General features: G+C 45.4%; 1 protein-coding gene across 1 annotated transcript in view; it reads right to left on the reverse strand.

The window, feature by feature from the left end:
• Positions 1-2,778: 2,778 nt before the first annotated feature.
• CTNNA1 (catenin alpha 1) overlaps positions 2,779-25,853 on the reverse strand; it is a 137,017-nt gene continuing 113,942 nt past the window's right edge. The window contains exons 17-18 of the mRNA XM_040344709.1: positions 19,981-20,115; positions 2,779-3,450 (exon numbers count right to left, since the gene is read on the reverse strand). Coding sequence (XP_040200643.1) covers positions 3,163-3,450; positions 19,981-20,115 — 423 coding nt within the window. The 3' untranslated portion in view covers positions 2,779-3,162. The remainder of the gene's footprint in view (positions 3,451-19,980; positions 20,116-25,853) is intronic.

Here is a 25,853-nt window from a genome sequence, read left to right on the forward strand (position 1 = left end):
TTCCCATTAGGCCGTGATGTAGCAAGAATGAATGCGCACCGCAAACCAAGAAGTCAGTGAGAATAATGATTCAGGAGTGCTGGAGGTGAATAAATCAGCTCGATTTCAACAGGTATCAAACTAGTTATAATGCAAAACATTACTTTTTACATTATCAGCTACTGTCAGACTTTAATTTAAGAGGAAAATATTTTTGTCTTTACAACCCCTTTAAGATAGAAAACCTTCTGTGTGTAGCAGCCTCCCCAGCACCCCCCCCAATTACTTACTTGAGCCCCATTCTCTTTCCAGCGATGTGCACGGGTGTCTTAGCTGTCTGGAACTCTCCTCCTGATTGGCTGAGACACAGCAGCAGCGCCATTGGCTCCGGTGGCTGTCAAAGTCAGTTAGCCAATCAGAAGGGAAGGGCCAGGCCGAGTCAGGGCTCCTCATCTGAAAGGACACAGGGAGCTGTGATTCAGCTCGGGTGCCCCCATAGCAAGCTGCTTGCGGTGGGGGCACTCGACAGGAGCAGTGAAATGGTACCCGAGAAGAAGAGGATCCATGCAGGCTGCTCTGTGCAAAACCAACTGCACAAAACCAACTGCACAGAGGAGGCAAGTATAACATGTTATTTATTTATTTTTTAAACAAGACTTTACAATCACTTTAAAGTGGTTGTAAAGTCACATGTACTTTGATTCTCTCTGTTTTAGGTCCCTGTTCCTAAAATTATAATGCTAAATACCTTCTTTGCAGAGCCCTGCTGTCCTGTCATGTGACCTTCCTCTGCTTCCCTTCATAAGTGAGTACAGTGGGAGGGGCTGAGATTTCCCTCTGATGAATGCAAGCTAGCAGAGGGAGGTCATGTCTGCACAGCAGGGCTCTGCAAAGAAGGTATTTAGCATTGTAATGTTAGGAAAATACACACACTGTACTGAACAGGGACCTACAACAGAGAGGAACAAAGTAATGCATGTTTTTTTTTTTTTACTTTACAAGCACTGGAGCAGTTGCGGAAAATAAAATTACAGAGGCATGAGATGAAAGGACAGGGAAGGGGTGGGGAGGAGAGCTGCTCTCACACAGACTACGGAACTGGCAGGGAGTGTGGGAGATGCAGAGATGCCGAGGAGATAGCTAAATGATGAAGGCATGTAAACTGACCCTGCTATTAGAGATCAGCAGCCATGATAAATGTGGCCAGTTTACAGAGCAGAAGACAGGAACGGTAGGATCCGCCTGGTAATGTACAACATAGAAAGGAAAAACTGACATGGCAAAAGCACTGTGCTAGATCTCATGCCTCAAAGGGGACAGGATCAGGTTTTTTTTGTTTTAGGGTCACAACCACTTTACTACTAATCGCAACTATATTATTGAAAAATATTGTTTATTGTAAACCAAAAATGTTGATTTTCCTATGCAACATAATTAAATGGTATGCACTTTTAAAAGTAGTATTATGAAATGCATGCAGCACAATACATAATGTAGTTACATAAAAGGGCTTAATGGAAAACAAAAACGCAATGTGCTTCAGTAAAGAAAAAAAAAATGAAACATTTATTAGGGACATATCAGTTAAAATTCCAATAAAAAAAATCATTAGAACAAGGATTTAGAAATTATAATTTTTGGAGAAAATTTTAAATAAAAGCATCTCTAAATATAGCAAAAAAACGTGCAAACCAAAAGTAAAAGCATGATTAACAATCTGTTTACAAGCCAACAAGGATAAACTCAGATTTAAACTCTTGTATAGAGATACAAACTATTAAAATAAGCCTGTATACTTTAAAAACAAAAATTTTCAAAAAGGCAGTAGCTACAAAAAAAAAAAAAATGTAAAAGGACACCTACATAGCACTGTCCTCACTTGGGACAGTCCTTCAGCTGTGACATGTCCCAGAGGGCTGCGGGCAAAGAAGGGGGCAAACGTCCGCTCGTATCACCTAGGTACCTGCTTTCTCAAAAACATGTAATGTGTCTAATGTGATAGGATGCGGTGGAATCAGAACAAGCTACAAAATTAATATTAATTTTCAATTAACTTTTCAATGCCAATGCTTTACTGTAGCCTTAAAACACAACCTATAAAAAAGATCTCTACACATTCAGTACCTCTGTCAATCATCAAAAATAAAGTGTTTTTGTGTGAAATTTCTGGCAATCATACACCAACTAAGCACACAATTGAAAAAAAAGAGATGGCAGTTAAAAAATAAAATAAAAAAAGAAAAGCCAACCGTTCTCTAAACAAATCTTGAAATCACTTAAAGGGTCAATAAAGGATTTTTTTTTTTAGCTGAAATGACTGTTTACAGGGTATCGAGACATAATAGTTAACTGATTTCTTTTAAAAATGATTAAAAATAGATAAAAACCAATCATATAATGTACATACAGTTTAGTTTCATTTTTGCTGTTGTTTCCTGGTTCTCTGATGTACAGAGACAAAGAGCCAATAGAGGGCAGTGATGGATTGTAAAACGAAACTGGATTGGTGCTGACACACAGTAATCACACCTCCTTGATTAGTCACCACAGTGAGAAATCTCCCAGTACTGTGGTGATCAGGAAACAGACAACCAGGAAGTGTCCAGAACAGAGAGGAATTACAGCAACATCAGAGCAAAAACGAACAATGAGGACATGAAACCAGGACTGCAGTAAGGTAAAGGAAGCTATTTAGCTAAAAAAAAAAAAAAAAAATTCCTTTAGTGACCCTTTAAAGTAGTATATGCTTAAATAATCACTAAAGGTATATGTAGTAAAGTATATTAAACAAAAAGACCATTTAATAATCCAGCATCCCAGGGTTTATTCTTTTTTAGCTTGGTCACTGGCATTTCTTTACTCTTCTTTCACCAATTACATGAATAGGTCCCAATATCTATTGAAGTCCCTTTCCTTTTGTTCCCAGGAAATCCAGAATGATTCGCAAGTAGGTTTAAAATGTATCTTAGAGAGCAAGTTAAAGCTAAAGGACTTTAAGCAATAGGGAATAGTGTTTCCGAGTCCTGTATACCACTTTACGCTGAATTGTATTTTGTTTATTATTGACTAATCACTTATACCCTTACTGTGACACTAGTGTGCTTATCAGATTTTAGTACAAAACTGACCAATGCAAAATATTACACTCACATAATGTAAAACATACAAATAAAGTATATCTGTTTATATGCTATCCATAACTTTAAATTCACTAAGTGCTTGCACAGGGTTAACATGTTTCTTCTGAGATGCACGCTTTATTTTGGTCTGGGTCTCATCCTGCTTTTCTCTCTTTACAAGGGGCTTCTTCTCTGGGGCTTTCATCTTCCAAGACACGGCTGGGAGGTTCAAAGATGCCATTCCCTGCGATTTCTGGTACTTTGTAGAGGCCACGTAAGATGCCTTAACTGTTTGAACCACAGCATTCATCAAATTCTTTGCAGCTTGAATCAGAGACATGGCACTGTCAACCTAAAATATTTCAGGGAGAATAAAATAACTGCATAGTCAGATCAGAAGATGTATTTATAGAATGTCTACAAGAAAACAGGAAATTGCACTCAACACCTGTCATATGGCACATTAAAGTGGTTGTATACCTCTCATTGTCACTTTTACCTATAGGTAAGCCTATAATAAGGCTTACCTATAGGTACTGTAAATATCTTAATTTAGGAGATATTTACCTTGTAGCGTGCCAATGATGTCATCGGCACATGCGCAGTGAAGAAACCGCTCCCACACGCATGTGTGGGAGTGACGTCACACGACTCTGGCCAGTCATAGAGTCTGAGTCCGCGTGTAAAGTGGCACTCTTAGGAATTTTTGTACAGATGGCTTCCAAAACGTGACCCGATCTAAATCAAAGTCATAACTATAGACAAATAACCACCTCAGCTGCGGAAGGTTTTACCCCCTTCATGACCAGGCCATCTTTTGCCATTTAGCACTGCGCTACTTTAACTGGTAATTGTGCAGTCATGCAATGCTGTACCCAAAAGTTACATCATATTTTTCACACATATAGCTCTGTCTTTTGGAGGTATTTGATCACCACTGGGTTTTTTATTATACAATTTTTTTTTTTTACTTTCAGGTATAAAACCTACACAATAAAAAAGTAACAAATAAAATGTCTTAATAACATTTTGGCCAATATGTATTCTCCTACATGTGTTTGGTAAAAACAAATCCCAATAAGTGTATATTGATTGGTTTGTATGAAAGCTATATAGTGTCATGGTATATACACTACTCAAAAAAATTAAAGGAACACTGAAAACACATCAGATTTCAATGTGGAAAACATATCATAATGGCTATCTATACTTATATGGACTGGGAACGAAAGAATGCCACATTGTTTGATGGAAATTAAAGTCAACCTACAGAGTGCTGAATTCAAAGACACCCCAAAATTAGTTTTTTTCACTAGTTTTGCATTTGCCTAGGGTCAGTATCACTACTGGTAGCATTAGCGATACTTGAACCTTATAGAGGTTGCACAGACAGTCCAACTCTTCCAGGATGTCACATCAATACGTGCCTTTGCCAGGTTTGCAGTGTCTCCCATCACAATCTCAAGAGCATGGCGAAGATTCCAGGAAACAGGCAGGTACTCAGAGCAGGACAGTGCCGTAGAAGGTTAGTAGGACCAGTATCTGCTTCTTTGTGCAAGGAGGAACAAGGTGAGCACTGCCAGAGACCTACAAAATGACCTCCAGCAGGCCACTGGTATGAATGTGTCTGACCAAACAATCCGAAAAAGACTTCATGAAGGTGGTCTGAGAGCGTGACATCCTCTAGTGGGCCCTGTGCTCACTGCCGGATAACGTGGAGCTTGATTTGCATTTGCCATTAAACACCAGAATCGGCAGGTCCACCACTGGCACCCTGTGCTATTTACAGATGAGAGCAGGTTCACACTGAGCACATGTGACAGAAGTAAAAGGGTCTGGAGAAGCCATAGAGAATGGTATTGTTGCCTGTAACATTGTTCAGCATGACCGGTTTGGTGGTGGGTCAGTGATGGTCTGGGAGGCCTATCCATGGAGGGATGCACAGACCTCTACAGTTTAGACAAAAGCACCCTGACTGCCATTAGGTATCGGGATGAAATCCTTGGACACATTGTCAGACCCTACACTGGTGCAGTGGGTCCTGGGTTCCTCCTGTTGCACGACAATGCCTAACCTCATGTGGCGAGAGTATGCAGCCAGTTCTTAGAGAATGAAGGAATTTATACCATTGAATGGCCCCTCGCCTGACCTAAATCCAATGAAACACCTCTGGGACATTATGTTTCTACGCTGCAAGGTTGCACCTTAGTCTGTTCAGGAGCGCAGATCTGGTAGGAAATACCCCCAGGACACCATCCGTTGTCTCATTAGGAGTATGCCCAGGCATGCACACAAGCATGTGGTGGCCAAACTACAGGGTACCATTTTGAGTTACACCAGGGGCCTCCAAACTATGGCCCTCCAGTTTTTCAGGAACTACAATTCCCATCATGCCTAGTTATGTCTGTAAATATCAGTGTTTTACAATGCCTCATGGGACGTGTAGTTCCGCAACAGCTGGAGGGCCATAGTTTGGAGATCCCTGCTGCATAATTTTTTTACTTTGATTTTCGGAGTGTCTTTGAATTCAGCCCTCTCTAGGTTGATAATTTGCATTTCTATCAAACGGTGTGGCATCCTTTCATTCCTAACACATTACCCAGTCCATATCAGTATAGATATCCAGCATATTTTTCCCCATTGAGATCTCGTGTTTCCAAAGTGTTCCTTTAATTTTTTTGAGCAGTGCATATATTGGAATTTTTATTATTTTTTTTTTTAATACTACTAATGGCAGTGACCAGTGACTTATAATGGGACTGTGATCGTGTCAGATTGCTCGCCGCACTGAGTGGAAACTATACACGGTCACTGTACTAATGACAGTGGCTGGGAAGGGGTTAACATCTCAGGTAATCAAGGGGGTAAGTGTGTGCCTAATAAGTGTTAACGTGTGTAATGTGTGCCGCTTTTTACTAAAGATGTCCCTTTCTTATCCCTGCTTTGCACTAAAGATGTCCGTTTCTTATCCCTGCTTTGCAGAGATAAGCAACAGAGATCATTCCCTCAGTACAGAGCTCTGTGTTGATTGGCCACAAATCATTGGTCAGGACCTGTTCACAGACTCCTACTGTTTACAATCATGCACCATAAACCTGGAAACAGGCAGCAATGTACTGGCTTTGAATTTTTGAAATGTGAGTGTAAAGGTTGAAGATTCTTTGAGTGTTTTATTAAACTGGTTTATATTTTATCACACTATTGGAGCACTTTATTAATTACATGTGGAGAGATCCCTTGCATACATGGTTGGATATTGGAGAGTCGCTTAAACCTTGTTGTGGTTTAAAAGCATCTTGGCCTAACACGAGAGTGCTAGGCATTGGAATCTGGTGAGTGAGTTTCCTGAAGGGAGTGGAATCACTAGCACACTGGTGTGGTGGAAGAATTAGGAAGACATTGCACAGAGAAAAAAAAAATCAAAAAAAATCACTGGACTTTATTCATATTATTTAAACTTTTTTTTTCACTTGTCACGGGTGGTATGTTTATTTATTGTATTCACTATTTAGTAAGCATTCACGCAGTGCCACTATTTATTCCTTTTGATCAGTGGTTCGCTGATATGGGTCAAAATACTGTTTGCATTCTTTAAAGTGGCAGCTCATTTTAATGCGAGGATCTTTTGTCCTGGGTTCAGTGGTGGCATTTAAAGTGTGGGCAGATTTTTCTTTATTACCAACAGTTCTTTGATGTACCAGTACATTGCGGTGCCTGTACAGGCCACCCAGAGAAACATATAAAGACTAAACATTGCTAAAGTAGTTGCTAAGCCAATCACATGGATAGTTTCACTTTAGTCACTGACCCAAACATTGCACAAAAAAATTTAAATAAAAAGGAATTAGATTTTCCTGCAAATTCCATATTTTGGAGTACATTACAGGACACAGGCTAGGTATGAATATATTTTCAGGTGATTAGGCAATGGAAAAGTTTTTAAGGACATGCCCCCTGGGTGCCTTTCTGATAACCCTACCCCATTCCAGGAGTCCTGTTTTGTAGTAAGCAATGGAGAATAACCCAGGAACATACAGGAGGTTGGTCTGTGTACTATACTCCAAGATATGCAATTTACAGGCAAGTCAAACTTTCTCAAATCAAAAAGGCAGCACAGAGTGCTGTAAGCATGATAGGAATGCCAGACACCAAGAACCCTTTTCCCTTTGGGTCCTGGGCTTCAACAGCCAAGTCATTAAAGCGGAGTTCCACCCAAAAGTGGAACTTCTGCCGATTGGTCTCCTCCCCCCCTCAGGTGCCACATTTGGCACCTTTCAGGGGGGGGCGGATACCTGTCTGACAAGAATCCTGTTTCCACTTTCGGAAGTCTGGACCGTGGCCCATGACGTCACCGATCCGCTCCCTCCTCCACCCACAGCCGCCGGGCCAGTAGGAGAGAGGAGCAGAGCCTTGCGCATGTGCAGTAGGGTTCACGGTGTGAAGCCATAAGGCTACACTGCCGGGTCTTCTTACCCGCAATGGCGGCAGCATGCACCCGACAGCGCTGGACTCCAGGACAAGCAAGTGTCCTATTACTAAAAGCCAGCAGCTGCAGTATGTGCAGCTGCTGGCTTTTAATTTTTGCAGCAGTGGGCAGAACGATGCTTTAAATCTGGTGATTGAGAAACAGGATGGCATAGAAGGCCCTGAGGCAGCCGGTCTGGCCTGTTGGAGGAAGGCCAAGGGCCATCTCCTAGTTAAATTCAGGGCCTGATCTGACAAAGGAAAGCAAGGTCGTATGTCTTTGACAAAAAAAGTACAAGCTCGAAATCTGTCCTTTCAGAGTGCTTACGTTTTAGTCCTGTCCTGATTGTAAGAAGGGCAGAATGCAAGACAGTATTCTCAGACTGAAGTGCTCATGTGCACACCACGCAAAGGAGGATTTTCAGGTACGATAATGGATCTTTCTGGAAGTGTTTTTTTTTCTTACTGTTGCCATGGTAGTAATGCCAGAATCCAAGAACCCTCTGGTCTTTAAGTCCTGGGCTTCAAACAGCCAAACCATTAACTCTAGTGATTGAAAAGCAGGATGGAATAGAAGGCCCTGAGGCAACAAGTTTGGCATGTTGGGATGAGACCAAGGGCCCATCTACTAGTAGTTCAAGTATATCTGTGTATCTGAATCTTCTAGGCTAGTTTGGTGCACTTAATGATCTCTTGCTCTATTTTGTGGAGCACATGAATTAGAATTTGTACTGGAGGGAAAGAATAAATTAGCCTGAACAGAGTCCAGGGGATTATCAAGGCATCCAGTGTCCGTGCTAAAGGCTTCTTAGTCCTGGCCACAAACAGAAGTAGCTTGTTGCTAAATCTGGATGACAAGATATCTACATGTAGGGTCCATCTTTGACATAACAGATTGAAGCTGGTGGGATAAGGGGCTCATTCCCCTTGGTCCAGGCGGAAATGACTGAGGTAATCTGCCTTCCCGTGGTCAACTCCTGGGATGCAGACAGCATAGATCACTGGACAATAAGTCTCCATACATGAGATGATCTGGCTTAATTCCTTCAAGGTTGCATGACTCCAGGTGCCCCCTTGATGGTTGTTGAAAGTCACAGCAGTGGCATTGTCTGATTGACTCCTGATTGAGTATCCTTGCAGAAGGGGGATCCAATGTTGCAGAGTCATCTATATTGCTCTGAGCTCCAGGATTCTAATGGGGAGTTTGGCTTCCACCAATAACCATGTTCCTTGGGCAGTGAGGGACTGGAAAACTCCTTCCAAGTCTAAAATGGAATGGAAGTCCCCCGAAAAGAGCAAGGTTCTGGGTTTTAATCAAAACTTTGTGGTTCCAAAACCAAATGGAGACGTCGGACCCATTCTGGATCTAAAAGCTCTGAATCAGTTTCTGAACATTCGCCATTTCCGAATGGAGACTATTCGATCGGTGGTCTCCACCCTACAAGGCGGAGAATTCTTGGCGTCAATAGGCATCAAAGATGCATACTTAAAAGTGCATATCCATCCCGCTCACCAAAAGTTCCAAAGGTTTGCAGTAGAACACCGGCACTACCAGTTTGTGGCTCTGCCTTTTGGCTTGGCTACTGCACCCCGGGTATTTACAGAGGTTCTAGCCACACTTTTGGCAAATCTAAGGGCGCAGGGCATAGTGGTGACGGCTTATCTAGACGACCTACTTCTGGTAGAACAGTCAGTAGCATGGTGAAATCACAGTGTGCCCAGTACGGTAAAATATCTAGAGCATTTAGGGTGGATCCTGAACCTACAGAAATCCTCTCTGCAGCCCCTGAGAAGGGTGGAGTATTTGGGCATGGTCATAGACACAGCAAAAAGCAGAGTATTCTTTCCAGAGCCAAAGTTTAAATCTTTAAAAGAACTGGTCCACATAGTCAAGGCAAAGAAGGGACCATCAATTTGTTTCTGCATGAAGTTATTGGGGAAGATGGTGGCCTCCTTCGGGGCTGTTCCTTATGCCCAGTTTCATTCGAGACTACTGCAAAACAGTATCCTGACTGCCTGGAACAGGAGAATCCAAGAATCCAAGCTCTAGATTTACCAATGCACCTGTCTTTAATGGTGCGCCAAAGCTTCAGTTGGTGGTTAAACACCAAGAATTTGCGAACCGGAAAATCATTCCTCCCGGTCACCTGGGAGGTGGTATATACAGATGCCAGCCCTTTTGGCTGGGGGGCAATTCTGGAAGAAGCCTCGGCCCAAGGAACTTGGTCCAAGTTCGAAAGAAGCCTGCCCATCAACATATTGGAGATTCGGGCAGTGTAACTAGCCCTCAAAACCTGGATACGCAGGTTACAGGGTTATCCTGTTCGGATTCAATTCGACAACGCTACTGCTGCGGTAGCTTATATCAATCATCAAGGGGGCACCCAGAGTCGGGATGCTCAGAGAAGTGAACCAGATATTGATATGTGCGGAAAGTCATATTCCTTGTCTTTCTGCAATCTTCATGCCAGGGGTAGAAAATTGGCAAGCGGATCATCCGAGCCACCCAGCAGCTGTTACCAGGAGAGTGGTCTCTGCACCCTGACATTTTTCACGCTATATGCCAGAAATGGGAGACCCCGGATGTAGACTTACTAGCTTCCAGGTTCAACAATAAGTTGGACAACTTTGTGTCAAGGATAAGAGAGACTCTAGCCTTCAGAATGGATGCACTGATTCCCTGATCTATGCATTCCCTCCGGTTCCGCTCTTACAGAGACTGCTTTGAGAAAAATCAAAAAAGAGGTAATACCAGTACTACTGGTGGCTCTGAATTGGCCCAGAAAATCATGGTACACCAAAATCATAAGGATGGCGGTGGGGAAACCTTGGATTCTTCCACTTCGCCAAGACCTGTTGTCGCAGGGTCCAGTGTTCCATCCTTACAAAAGCTAAATTTGACGGTTTGGCTGTTGAAACCTACATATTAAAGAAACAGGGGCTCTCAGGTCCAGTTCTCTCCACTCATTAATGCTAGAAAGCCAGCATACAGGCTCAATATAGAATCTGGAAGGTACACGTTTCCTGGTGTGAATCCAAAGGGTGGGACCCTCAAAAGTATGTCATTAGTAGGACTCTTGCCTTTTGTCAATTAGGGGTAGATATGAAGCTAGCCCTGAGTACTATTAAGCATCAGATCACGGCTCTATCAATTTTCTTTCAGAGACCGCTGGCATCGCATTCCCTGGTCTGGGCATTCATTCAGGGGGCACTGCGGGTAAATCTGCCGGTTAAGCCTCCCTTATGTCCCTGGGATTTGATCTAGTTTTGTCGGTCTTGCAAAATAAGCCCTTTAAACTTATTCACCATATTACATTAATTCTTTTGAGTATGAAATTGGTCTTTTTGGTTGCCATCTCCTCTGCTAGGAGAGTTTCTGAATTAGCAGCCCTTTCTTGTAAAAAGCCTCATATAGTTTGTCAAAGACAACATTTCCCCTTCCTACTTTCCTTCCTAAAGCGGTGTCGACGTTTCATTTAAATCAAGATATTGTTTTACCTTCCTTTTTTTCCCTGACGCACAGTCGGCGGGGGAAAAATTATTGCACTCTCTGGATGTAGTGTAGTTTATCTGCAAGAAACTGCTCAGATACATAAAACAGATGTTTTGTTTATTCTGCCAGAGGGTTTCAAAAAGGGCCAAGCATCATCAAAATCAACCAGTTTAAGGTGGATTCAACAAGTTATAATTCAAGCTTATGGTTTAAAGATCAAAGTTTCTCCTTTTCCTGTTAAAGCGCACTCGACCAGGGCAATAAGTGCTTCATGGGAAGTGCATCATCAGGCTTCTATGGCTCAGATCTGTAAAGCTGTGACTTGGTCTTCAGTCCATACATTTACCAAATTCTACCAAATAGATGCAAGAGGGCATGAGGATTCCGCCCTCGGGCGTAGTGTGCTGCAGGCAGCAGTATAGGGCCTCACATCCGGTGGTGGTCTGCTTGATCTGTGTCTCCCTCCCCTCATATTGAGCATTGGTCTGGGACGTCCCACTATGTAATTATTATAGGCTCTATGTCCCGTGGTGCACGAAAAAGAAAAAAGGATTTTCAATAACAGCTTACCTGTGAAATCTTTTTCTTGGAGTACACCATGAGACACAGAGGCCCCCCCTTCTATGGGATCCTTACTGCTTTGCTACAAAACCGGGGTACTTCCCTAATAGGAGGGGTTATATAGAGGGAAACTCGTCTTTATTGGGTGTGCCAGTGTCCAATCACCTCTGGTAAACTATACAACCCACTATGTAATGATTAAAGGCTCTGTGTCCCGTTGTGTACTCCAAGAAAAGGATTTTACAGGTAACACCAACCACCAACAGACGGCTTCCAATGAGGCCACCATCTTCCCCAACAAGCGCATGCACAGGCGGATGGAGGGATCCTTTTTTTTGATCTGACTAACTGGATCAACTCTCAAGGAAGAGACCTTTGCCTGGGGCAGAAAAACTTTCTTTTGGTCTGTATCGAGGACCAGACCTAAATACTCCAACCTTTTTACTGGTTGTAGGGCCTATTTTTCCAGATTGAGAATTCAATCCAAGGATTCCAAGTAATGGACTGTGCTACTCACAGCCTGGTTTAGGCTGGCTGCTGACTAATCCATCAGCAGTAAATCGTCCAAGTATGCCATTATCGTCATACCCTGAACCCTTAGTCTGGCTAAGAGTGGGGCCAGAACCTTCGTAAACACCTGAGGTGCAGTGGCCAGCCCGAAGGGTAAGGCCACAAACTGATAATGGAGAGGACTAGGCAGACATGTTAATGGTTAAAACATGTAAACTTTAGCAAAGCTGAAACAGCCCCGCCCAGGAAACGGTCCCTCTGGTCATAACCCCTCTCACTGCACGGAGTCAAAAAGCAGTACAAACTAAAAAAAAAAGGAGGGGTGGGTGCGGTGTCCGTCCATGGACTTCAGAGAAAAGGATTTTACGGTGAGTACAAAACCCCGATTTTCGCTTTCGTCCATGGACGGACACAGCTTCCTTATACTCTTTACTGTAGGGACGTCCCCAAGCAGTGTCAGAAAAGAGGGGTGGGAACAGCAAATCAAAAACCAAACTTCACCCCAACACACTAGAGCTCCTCAACAGAGGCGATGCAACCTTAAACTGTCGCCTGCAAAACTTTGCGGCCGAAGCAGGCACCCGAAGATGCACCAACATCAATCGTATAAAACTTGGTGAAAGTGTAAACGGACGACCAGGTCGCCGCCTTACACACCTGTGAGACAGACGCTTGATGTCAGAAAGCCCAGGAAGAGCCAATTGCCCTGGTCGAATGCGCCGCAACAGGAAAAGGCGGTGCCTGCCCCTTCAGGACGCAAGCCTGAATCACGATCTGTCTGATCCACTGAGAAATGTTGGCCGACGAGACCGCCAGGCCTTTCTTTGGACCAGACACTGATATAAACAGTGCGTCTAACCTCCGAAACTGAGCCGTAGCAGACAGATACACCCGCAGAGCACGTACCACGTCTAAGGAATGTAACACAGCCTTCTTGCGATGTGACGGCCGAGGACACAAGGATTGAAGTACAATGTCTTAATTCAGATGAAAGGCCGATACCACCTTTGGAAGAAAGGAAGGCTGTGGGCGTAGCACCGCTTTAACTCTATAGGAGGACCAAGTAGGGGGATTTACAGACATGGCCGCCAATACAAAGACCCGTCTGACAGACGTAATGGCCACTAGAAAGGCAACTTTCTGAGAGCATCAAGAGAGGAATTTCTATGATGTTCTCAAAAGAAGGTTTCTGAAGCACGAGAGCACCAGGTTCAAATCCCACAGAGGTAGTGGTGGTCGAACCAGAGGAGCCACATGTTGATCCCCTTGAACAAACTTACTCACCAGTGGGACGCCAAGGGTTGTTGAAAGAAAACAGCCAAAGCTGAAATCTGCCCCTTAATGGTGCTTAAGGCAAGCTTCTGATCTACTACCTGCAGGACTGGGAAGTCCTGACTAGTGGGCTTACCCGGATTTGACAATTCAGGGACAACGGAGACTTGTCCCATTTGGACAGAATATCCTTCTGCAAGACTCAAGTGTGGAATTAAGCAAACAGTACTGCCTCGAAGGAGGCCACCATGAGACCCAGGACTCGCATGCAAAAGTGCAGCGACGACCACCTGCGGGACGCCAACAGCTTCACTGCCGTCTGAAGAGTCTGCAATTTTTCCAAAGGGAGAAAAACTCGCCTCCGAGGAGTCTAAAATCAGACCCAGATACTCCAAGAGCTGAGTCGGTACCGACTTCTGGAAGTTCAGCACCCAGCCAAACTCTTGGAGGGTCTGACTGGCAATTGTCACATCCTCCTCCAATTCCGAGCTTGAAGCAGCTCTCGGAAGCAGATCTTCCAAGTAGCCCACGATAGCGATTCCTTGCTGTCTCAGCACCTTGGTAAAAACCCTTGGAGCTGATGCCAGGCCAAAAGGAAGAGCCACGAATTGATAGTGGTCTTCCCCGACCGCAAAGCACAGGGACCTCTAATGCCCGACATTAATGGGGACATGCACGTATGCGTCCTTTATGTCCAAGGACACCAGAAAATCCCCCGGATGGAGTGCAGCGACCACAGAGCAAACCGATTCCATCCTGAATTTCCAAACCCTTACAAAGGCATTGAGAGCCTTGAGGTCCAGGATTGGGCAGACTCTAGAGGTCGACCGATATATCGGTCGGCCGATATTTGGCCGTTTTTAAGAAATCGGCATCGGCCGATTATTGTAAAAAAATCTGCAGATTTCCGGCTGCCACACTAAACCCTGCTCCACCTACAGCCGCACGAGAAATGAATCCTTCAGCCACGCTGCTGGTAGCCTGCGCGCCGGCCCCGCCCCCCCTACCTCGGTGGGCTGTAGCAGAAGAAGAAAGCAAACATGTCACAAGCCCGAGCAGCTGCAGTAGTTGTCTGTGTGAAGAGATCACACTTAAAGCTTCCTGCATGCTGGGACGGTGGCGGGATCACTGAACATGGGCTCTAGGCTACGGCTGGAGATAAGGAAGAACATGGAGACTGGCAGCCTTATACTGGGGTAATGTATTCATATTATCTGATAGGTGCCCCAGCTCTCGTGATTGTACATAGTGCTCAACTCACGTGGGAGCTCACATGTGTCATCCAATGGGCAGTGCTGGAGGGAACAGTGTGTACATGTCAGAGCACACCCCTCTCCTGTATACTCCTATACATACTTCTGTATACACACACACACGTTTTTACAATATATATATATATATATATATATATATATATATATATATATATATAATCTATCCAACCCCCTCCACAATGCATCCCCCACCCACAGCCAGCCTTCATCCATCTACCCCCCTCCACAATGCATCCCCCACCCACGGCCAGCTCCATCCATCCACCTCCCTCCACAATGCATCCCCCAACCACGGCCAGCTCAATCCATCCCAACCCCCTCCCTCCATCCACAGCAAGCACCATCCATCTCTCCCCCTCCACAATGCAAACCCCCCACCCACGGCCAGCTCCATCCCCCTCCACAATGCATCCCCCACCCACGGCCAGCTCCATCCACCCCCTCCCTCCATCCACAGCCAGCACCATCCATCTCTCCCCCTCCACAATGCATCCCCCACCCACGGCCAGCTCCATCCATCCACAGCCAGCACCATCCATCCCTTCCCCTCCACAACGCATCCGCCTCCACAACGCATCCCCCACCCACGGCCAGCTCCATCCATCTATCCCCCTCCATAACGCATCCCCCACCCACTGCCAGCATCATCCATCCATCCCCCTTTACAACGCATCCACCGCCAGCACTATCCATCTATCCCCCTCCACAACGCATCCCCCACCCACGCCCAGCACCATTCACCCATCCCCCTCCACAATGCATCCCCCACGCACAGCCAGCACCATCTATCCCCCTCCACAACGCATCTCCCACCCACGCCCAACACCATCCATCCTCCTCCATAATGCATCCCAATCCAAAAATCGGCCCAAAATATCGGCCGCAAAAATCGGCCATCGGCTGCCCCGATTTCTAAATGTCGGCATTGGCCAGAGAAAAACCCTTATCGGTCGACCTCTAGCGGACTCCATCCTTCTTCGGGACCACAAACAGATTAGAGTAGAAACCCTGAAACCTTTCCCGCAGTGCCACAGGTATGATTACCCCGCAGCTTAACAAGTCCTGCACTGCCCCAAACAGGGTGTCCCGACGAGTCGGAAGGAGAGAAGGATTTGAGGGAAAGAATCTGTTTGGTGGACGAGAAAGAAACTCTTGTATCCTGATGAAACCACTTCGCAGACCCACTGTTCGGAAATCAGGGAGGTCCACCGAGCCGCAAACTCGTGCAGGCGTCCCCCCACCCGAGAGTTGGGCGGGGGCAAACCTTCGTGCTGTCGCAAATTTGTTCACAGGCTCGTTTGGCTTGCGAACCCAGCAGGCCCTTTGTCGGTCTGAGGACGCCTACCTGTGGGACGTGAGTGACGAAAATACTGCTTTTTGCATGAAAAAAAAAAAGAAGGAGGGTCCTGGCCTGTGGCGTGGCTCTTTTCCTTTTCTGTACTGGGGGAGGAGCATACTCTTACCCCTGTGGCATCCTTTATGATGTCATCCAGGGAGGCACCAAATAGCCTAATCGACCCCCCCCCCCACCCCCAGGAAAGCCCAGCTGTTAACCATTAACATGTCTGCCTAGTCCTCTCCTAGTAGACGGAACATAACCCTACAGTCATGAGTATAAGGAAGCTGTGTCCGTCCATGGACGAAAGAGAAAAGAGGTTAGAAACATTGTTAAAAACCTCCTATCGGTCGGATCTTCAAACATTTGTACATTGTCAACCGGACAAGTCAAACTCTTGTTCACAAAGGAGATGGCAGCATCTACTGCTGGAAGACTAAATTTTTTTGGTGAATTTTTCTTCCATAGGATAAAGAATATAACATTTCTTAGGAGGAAGAAAATGTTTATCCTGATGCTCCCAATCCCAATAAATGAGATCTTCTAGCAAAGGATGAGTAGGGAAAGAGCAATTAATCTGAGGAGACTTCAAGGAACCCAAAGAAGAAACAGGCTTTGCTGCTGGTTCTGATAGGGGCAGTCTAAATGCTGCCCGGACCATCTCGGTAAGAGACTGTACCATAAATTTTTCAGTCTGTGAAGCTGAAAATGGTTCCTCTAAAGACAACTTCCTCAGAAGCAGACCCATCAGAGTGTCCCTCTGCCTGGTCCCCTGAGGGCAAGTCAACCTCCTCCGGAGACAACTGCTCTGTTGCTAAAAACTCTGCAGGGGGAGAGGGAGATCTGGAGCACTTTCTCTCAGGGAGGGGAGATGCAATCAATGCTGCCAATCTCTGCTCTAAATACCGCAGGGCTGAAGCAAAAACTTCCTCTAACATACACAGGAGCAGGTGGGCTGAGGGCAGCCACTGCACCCAACAACCCTGATGGCTCACCCAGGGCAACCATTTCTGATTTATCAGGGGAGGATGGGACAACAGAAGCATGACTGAGATCCTTAGAGCCCGATGGCGAACCCTATAGCTATTTAGGATTTTTAGACCCAGAGCCTTTGGAAGGCATAGCCCTGATCACAAAGCAGGGGTACTCACTCGCCAAACTTGCATACACTGCCGAGTTATAGTCCAGCAAAAAAAATGCTATTTAAAACCAGCCTGATGCAGAGCTATTGTGCTTGGGGATGCCTGTATACACCACCTGCTGTATGCCTGTATTGCCAGCACTATATCTTGTATAGTCTGTACTGTCTGTTTCTTGTCTGCACTTGCAAGTACAGGCAGTATAGCCTATCCGCAGTCCTGTGTCCCTCCGTCAGCCCGAGTGTTTCGCACAGACTGAGCTGTTCATGGATAGTGTGTATAATGTTCATGGATAGTGTGAATACTATTCATGGATAGTTTGTATACGGAGGGCACAGAGCGTCGACACGCCAAGCCCTGCCCAACTCCTTCACTCACTCCGAAAGAGCAGTGTATAACACCGGCATCCCGTGCCCCCTTTTGGCGCCTGCAGCGGGAGGAGGAGGTGGTGGGGAGCGAGGATGCCAGCCGCCTGTGAGCCGCTCTGAAAACGGATAGGAATGCTCCCTGCATACTAAATCTTCCAATCGCACACCTTCCTGGGGAAACGGCTCAAAAGTACAAAAATGGGCGCTGAAGCAATCACCAGCTGGGTACTGGAACAATCAACCACATGAACATATTCGCCAGCACACCACGGATCGTATATAACGTCCAGATAAGTTTTAATGCACGGAAAACATCACAAGAGGTGCAACGTTTCGAGTGCCTGACAAAGAGGTCCTATGCGGCCCCGAAACGTTGCACCTCTTGTAATGTTTTCTGTGCATTAAAGAAGTGGTGATACTCTTTGCCAGCAAGGCACAGTAAGTATGTCTTCCATCCTAAAGTAAATAGGAGCGACTCAAGTACTTTGGCACATCAATCAGGCATGTTCAAGACTGCAACTCAGGACCCAAATGCCATTAAATGCTTTTCACTGTTTCTCACCAGTAAAAAAGTTCCCTGAAAGTAAAGTAAAAGGCATATAGCTGAAAAACAGACTATAGTCTAGGCCAGGGATCTTCAAACTATGGCCCTCCAGCTGTTGCGGAACTACACATCCCATGAGGCATTGTAAAACGCTGACATTCACAGACATGACTAGGCATGAAGGGGATTGTAGTTCCTGAACAACTGGAAAGCCATATTTTGAGGACCCCTGGTCTAGGCAGACAAAAAAGGGGATATTAACACCCTCTAGTGGCAACATATGGTTACAACACAATAGCTCTAATATAAGGTCTCCTGATTGACCCAAGTTCACACAGGGACCTCCACTCACATTCCTCGCCGCAGTGCTCTGCTGGGAACAGATAGCCCAATCTTCACCCATCACGGCGTGTCACTAGACATTCAGGGCCCGAGGTCCATGGCTAGAATTTCCACTCCCCTGGACCTGTACCGCATTCCTGCCAGAGACTTTTGGTATTTGGCCTATCCAGAGTACTGGGACCCAGGATCCAGCCCTCCAAAGAGGCATTACAGGCAGAACCTTGTTTTTCTGTACCGAGGCCCGGGTACCGTCCACTTTGGCCTTAATGGCACTTTGGCCAGATCCGGTAAAGCAGCTTGCTTGACCCACAAAGGACCCTGCAGCGAAGCTTCTCATAACACATCTCAACCGTGACCAACACCTTAGACACTGGCAAAAAAACTGATGTACGCCTGGTATGGGAGGGGACTTCCTGTCTTGGGAGTGTCAGTGTCCATCACCTGAAGGTAGGCCTATAACCCACATAGTTATTACTATGCCACTCTGTGTTCCGTGATGTACGAAAAAGAAAATAATAATAATAATAATAATAATAATAAAAATGCCATAAATCAAATAACCTATTTTGTAGGCGCTATAACTTTTGTGCAAACCAATCAATATACGCTTATTGTGATTTTTTTTAACAAAAATATATATATCGGCCTAAACTGAGGAAAAAATAAATATTAAAAATAAATAAATTGGGATATTATATTTCACAGTTTCCGCCAGGGTATAAAATCACACACACATAGGTGGGATTTGATGGACTTGTGTCTTTCTTCAGCCTCACCTAGTATGTTACTATATATGCAAACTTTTGAGCACAACGGTGTGTACACACACACACACACACACACACACACACACACACAGTAAAACCTTGGATTGTGAGCATAATTCGTTCCAGAAACATGCTTGTAATCCGAAACACTTGTATATCAAAGCAAATTTCCCTATAAGAAATAATGGAAATTCAAATGATTCATTCCACAACCATTTATTCATAAGTTCTCCAGTTTATAGTCCATATAAAAAGATTATAGCAATGTGATAGGTTGTGCAACCATAAAATGTCCATCCACAAATGATGGCTACCTCCACAAGGAGAAGTAAATTACAGCAGGAGCTACAGAGTATTAAAGAGAAGAGAGGCATCTCTAAGTGTAGCAATATGTACCCTCAATAAACCTAACCATATTTCTAAACTTAGAGGGGCCTGGCTTCTCTTTTATACTCAGTTGTGACATGACACTACTTGTATATCAAGACATTGCTTGTACATCAAGTAAAAATGTATTAAAAAATGTGCTCTACTTGCAAAACAATCTCAAACCAAGTTACTCTCAAACCAAGGTTTTACTGTGTACACACACACACACACACACACACACACACACACACGGGGGTGAGGAGCCAGGAGTGCCAGTGGGGGACCCGAGAACAGGAGGATCGCAGGCCTGATCTGAGAAGGTAAGTATGACATGTTTGTCATTTAAAAAAAAACAATAAAACTTGGTAGCTTTAATATTTTCATTACTATGTACCTATCAGTGATACAGTAAAAGCTGCAACAAATAAAAAACTGATACTTACTCCTGAGACCACCAATTCTCCTCCAAGATTCTGAACTTCAGCCTTGACTTTGCTACAAATATTAAGTTGGTGGCAGTAAAGAGCAATGCGCTGGAGATATGCCAAAAGATCTTGTTTGCAGGTAGAATCAGGACACTAAAATAAATAATTAAACAAATTCAACACATCTGCACTGATAAGAAGAAAGAAAAGTTAATCAATGGAAATTCTGTTTTGTGCGGATAAGTATTTATTGCATATTTGGACTTTAATAGCGATTTAGGATTTTTCCCCCCACAGAAAAAGGGTAGTTTTGGGAGAAGTAAGGGATGGGATAGTGTATTGGAGGACACAGTGTTATATTATTCTTCACAGTGCAGCAATATTTTTCTACCGCCTTTAGGAGGTTAGGACGCTATACATTATGTGGCTACAGCCAGCCCTGCTGATAAGAGGGTATAACCTGCCCTTCTCTACTGGGTAAGAGCCACATTAATTCACCAGGGGAGCCTGTGCAGCTGCCTTCCCCAGCATCACTAATCATATTATTCTCTCCCTCTGGCCGTCAAATGCGGTGGGCACACAGCAGGATCGTACTCTCACCATTTCCCCACCTCTCAGATTCTGCCCTAGTTCCCATTACCGGCAGCACAGATTCCTGAAATCCCTTCCCTGTAGCGCTGCTGGCCAGCTTTTTCTCTCCCTCCCAATGGGTGTCAGCTGCTGTAGGCACATAAGGGGATCGGTACCAGGATAGAGATTGGGAGATGGGTAAACCCATCATGTTTACAGGCCATTCCCTTGCTGAATGAACACAGTGGTTCATTGGTACCGATTGCTACTGTTCAATTGTGTTCATTCATAACTGAAACATAGTTAACTGTTTACTATGCTTCAGTTTGTGAATAGAGGTTTCTGTACAGAGTTTTTTGTAAGTACAGCTGAGTATACAGAGAAAGGGATTGAGGAATCAATGTAAACTGTTTTATAATGGTTTTAATTTTACAAAAAACAAAAAACAAAAAAAAAAAAACAAAGTGCAACTAAACTCAACTATTTTATTGTTGTTATGCTGCTAGCATTGGTAAAAAAGATAGGAAGGTATATTGCGTGCTTTTGAACTTTTTACATTTCAGTTTCTTCTTGCTTTCTGGCCTAGGCCAAAATTATGCCATACATCCCACGAGTCTTCATGGATTTTTTTTCCTATACATACCTGAGCCCCCTCTGGATTCAACGATGTGCATGGGAGCAGCAGCTGTCAAGGCTCTCTCTCTCTCCTTTTTGGCTGAGACACAGCAGCGGAGCCATTGGCTCCCACTGCTGTCAATCACAGCCAGTAAACCAATGAGGAGAGGGCAGGGCCAAACCATGGCTCTATACGTCTTATGGTCGAGAGCGAGCACGCACCAGTGCCCCATAACAAACGGCTTTCTATGGGGGCAGGGGTTAAGGAGGAGGAGCCAGGAGAGCCAACAGGGGACCCAATAAGTGAATTGGGGCTTCTCTGTGCATAACTATTGCACAGAACAAGTATTACATGTTTGTTTTTCGAAAAACAACCACTCTAAAGAATACGTTCACCTTTTGACAAAAATACTTCCAAATTTTTTAGCAGGAAAAAAAAAAATGTGCATTTATAATAATTTTTTGTTGCAGGAGTCAGTAAAGCATTACACGAGAGATCAGCAGATGCCTGCAGACCTGTCAGTGCATCTGCTTGTTCGTACCTCACACTCTAACAGGAAGAATCAATCACCTACCACAGCGCTCACAGTGCCATGGCAGTTAATTGAGAACTCACAGCCTCCAAGGCCATCGGGACTTGTAGTTTTTCATTCACAGAACACCGCAAATAACTGACGTGACCAGGCGGGTGGAGCCCCACACGGCAGTGTATTTTTATTACATTCGGACAGCTAGCAGCTCCCCCTACTAGCTGCCACAGAGGGAGAGCGGGGGTCTGTCTTTTCATAACATGTTACACCCCAAATATGGGTGTAAAATGTAACCTGTTATGAAAGGTGAACTTATCTTTATTTCATGTCAGAAGCTCAACTCTGTTAGAATGGAAGAAACTGAGAATCTCAGTGACCAAAAAAGATTTAAAAATATGAGTATTGAGGAAACAGATTGAAAAACTGCTGCACATATACCGTGCAAGATAAAAAGTTGCAAGGATCACCATTTTATTCCCTAGGGTGTTTGCTAAAACAATATATAGGAGCCCCATTTTTACAAGTGGTGGGGTAAGACTTGGGCTACTTACCCCCAAAATTTGGGGTCTCTGCGACCTCAGGTCCTCGAGCTATGACCCTCAAAGCGCGATTATTTTTTTTATGTTTATGGCAGGTGAAGCTCTGCCTCACCTGACTGCACATGTCTGGTGGGGATGAAAGAAAGGTGTGCCTATTTAAGAAGAGGCCCTCTGAGTGACATGAGTGCCTTTCCCACCTTATAGCATTTAAAGAATACCCAAATAGTCTTCTGTATAAAAAAAGTAGCTTAAAGCCTAACTCCATGTTTAGTGTAACTTTAAAATAGTTTGTTAGGGCAAACAAACTATTTTCTTCACTAACAGATGTACCTACTGGGTGTGCTGTATAAACTGTATGTAGCATTAGCTACATACAGAAACTAGTGTGTTCCAGCAAGGACTCCCTGTCTCATCCCAGAACAAAACTAATACTGAGCTTCACAAGTAGCTTTATATTCTATGGACGAATACAAAGCACATTCTGATTGGCTGAAGCGGAGAAGTGGGTGGTTAATATCAAAATTAACCATACAATACAAAGCTTCCCGTGAATGGCTGAGCAATGTTTAGCTAAACTCAGTTTATCCAGGTTGCCCAGCAAGCACACGGGTTAAGTGAAGGAAATAGTTTTTTTTCCTCAAAGGTTTTTATTGAGCAAATGTAAAAAACAGCTTACAAAACTCCAGAGCATAATCACATTTAAAATCACATGGGAGAGTACACATGACATGACATGTCATTGCATCCAAAGCCACACATTAATATAGATTTCCCTGCAACCATCCCCCACCCCCCCCCCCCCCGGGGGCATGTACAAGTATCCAGGACCCGGTCAGTCGCAGATCTAGAATAACCTGTCGTATACAAGATCTATTGGGGCTAGCCCCGGAACATCAAGCCACTGGGCCCACAACTTTTCATATTTGCCGCTGGTCCCTCTTCTCTGATACACCACCTTCTCCAACCTCAAAGTAACCCCCATCTGCTTAATCCATTCCTGCACTGTAGGTGGTTCAGTGTCCTTCCAGTGTCTCAATATCACCAGGCGAGCCTGGAACAGGGCCCTGCCTATAGCTTGTCTAGGGATATCTTCCACTAGGAGGCCTTCAGTAATCCCCAGCAAACAAACCTTGGGTTCCAAAGGAACTTGTGTCTGGAAGGCCCCATTAATAGTGTCCACCACCCCCGTTCAGTACAGATGGAGCTTCGGGCAGCGCCACAATAGGTGGATGAGATCACCATGTTCCCTGCAGCACCTGGTGCAGCAGGGGTCTACCCCCAATCCCATTTGTGCCAGCCTGGCTGGCGTGTAGTGGACCCGTAAGAGGATGTAGAGTTGCGACAGTCTGTGTGCCACATTCAGGGAGCACGTGGGGACCGCCTGCAAGGCCTCCTCCCACTGCTCATCCTCGAACGCTCCCACATCCCGTTCCCATCGCGCCACTGCCTTAAGAGGGGTACCCGATAGGAAGAGGTTTAACAACATAGCATAGCAACTGGATATGAACCCCTTGTAGGTGGAGACCTCGCACAGGAAATTAAAGACTGGTGCCGCGTCCATGGACCATATATCAGCCTCCCTCTGAGCATCAAATGCGTGTTTGAGTTGTAGGTAATAGAAGTGCATGGACGCTGGAAGCTGGAAGTCTGCCCTGAGCTCAGTGAAGGACCTCAGCCGGCCCGCTCTAACTATGTGCGATAAGAGGGATACCCCATACCGTTTCCACTTCAGACCGTACGGTAGTTTAGCTATTTCCGGGTAGTACAAGTTATCCCATATGGGGCTGTATTTAGTGAACCCTGTCACCCCCTGCAGCATCCTAACCTTATTCCAGACCTTCTGCATGAGTACATATGTGGGGAATCGTTTGTTAGATTTCGCATACCTTAAGGCCTCCATCGCCTCCCCCCCCGGTCGTGAATCTGAGCAACCGAACCGAGGAATCCCTCAGATTCAGCTGAAGATCCTGTTGGGGGTCTACCACCCTCGCAATGTGCTGCACCTGAGAGGCCAAATAGTAGAGCCAGGGATTGGGTAGAGCCAATCCGCCGGCCTCCTTCGGACACTGCAGTTGCTCAAGTTTAACCCTAGGGGGCTTCGTGAGCCAAATTAGAGAACGGAAAATAGAATTAATGACTCTAAACTTTTTCAGAGGGATGACCATCGGGGAGTTGTGCAATATGTATAGTAATTGTGGCATAAGGATCATCTTTATCAGGTTCACCCTCCCAACCGGTGACAATTTTAACTTGCTCCATACCTTGACCCAGTCCCGACAACGATTAATCAAGGGGGTGAGATTGAGGCTGACATATTCCAGCGGGCGCGCGGTAACCTGGATACCAAGGTACCGAAAGGATTCAGAGACTGGGATGTCCTGTATAGTACTTATGGGCGGAAGAGGCCGTCGACCAAGCAGAAGGAGAGAGGACTTAGTCCAATTAATGGTCAGACCCGAGTATTCGCTGAACCATCGGACCACAGTCATGGCCTCCGTCAGCGACTCTGCAGTGTCTCGCAGAAGCAACATGGTATCGTCCGCGTATAACATGATCTTCTCGTGCAGGTCTCCATAATGGAATCCCTGAACCAAAGGATCTGTTCGAATCATGGCCGCCAGAGGCTCAATGGCCAGGGCAAAGAGGAGGGGAGAGAGTCGGCATCCCTGCCGCGTACCCCTATGTAGATTAAAAGTGCGTGACATCCTCCCACCCTCCCTTATCGCCGCTACCGGGGATGAGTATAGGAGCTGGACCCAAGTAATGAATCCATCCCCAAACCCAAATTTCCATATCACCGCCCAGAGATATTCCCATTCGACGCTGTCAAACGCCTTGTGGGCGTCGAGAGACAGCAAAGCTCTGTCCCCCATATTATCCGCCTGAGATTGCATATTGAGAAAGAGTCTCCTCAAGTTTATAGCTGTCGATTTCTGTGGCATAAATCCTGATTGGTCAGAGTGTATGATAGTGGAAATCGCCCCATTCAGTCTGACCGCCAGGACCTTGGCGAGAATCTTTACATCATTTTGTAAAAGAGAAATTGGTCTGTAAGACCCCGGGTCGAGCGGGTCCTTGTCGGTTTTAAAATCAGGACAATGTTCGCCCTGGTCATAGATATGGGAAGAGTGCCCTCCTCCCTTGCAGCATTAAACACCTTCAAAAGGTGTGGAAGTATCAGTTCCCCATACTGCTTGTATATTTCCACAGGAAGACCGTCGTCTCCGGGGACCTTCGAGTTAGGGAACAGGCTGGTCGCCATCTGCAATTCGCCCAGGGTCAGCGGGGCATCTAGCATCTCTCTGTTGGAGGCCGACAGCTGTGGTAACTGAACGGGGTCTAAATATTCCCCCAGGGAGTCCAGTGAGTATGTACTCCTGGAGTCATACAGGGAGGAGTAAAACCCGACTAGTTCGGCTAGGACTTGGTCAGGGGAGTTCGTCACCCCTCCTGCGGTAGTGCGCAGAGACTCTATGGAGGGAGACATCTGCTGGGCGTGGGCAATAGTAGCTAGCATGCGACCAGTGTGTTCACCCTCCTCATAAAATGCCGCTCTTTGGAAAAAATATGTTTTCTCTCCGCCCCCCGAGGTCGTGACCCGGTACAGAGCATCCTGCGCCGATAGCCACGCCTCCCT

The sequence above is a fragment of the Rana temporaria genome, chromosome 3 (genome assembly GCF_905171775.1).
Source record: "Rana temporaria chromosome 3, aRanTem1.1, whole genome shotgun sequence".
Taxonomy (NCBI): Eukaryota; Metazoa; Chordata; class Amphibia; order Anura; family Ranidae; genus Rana; species Rana temporaria.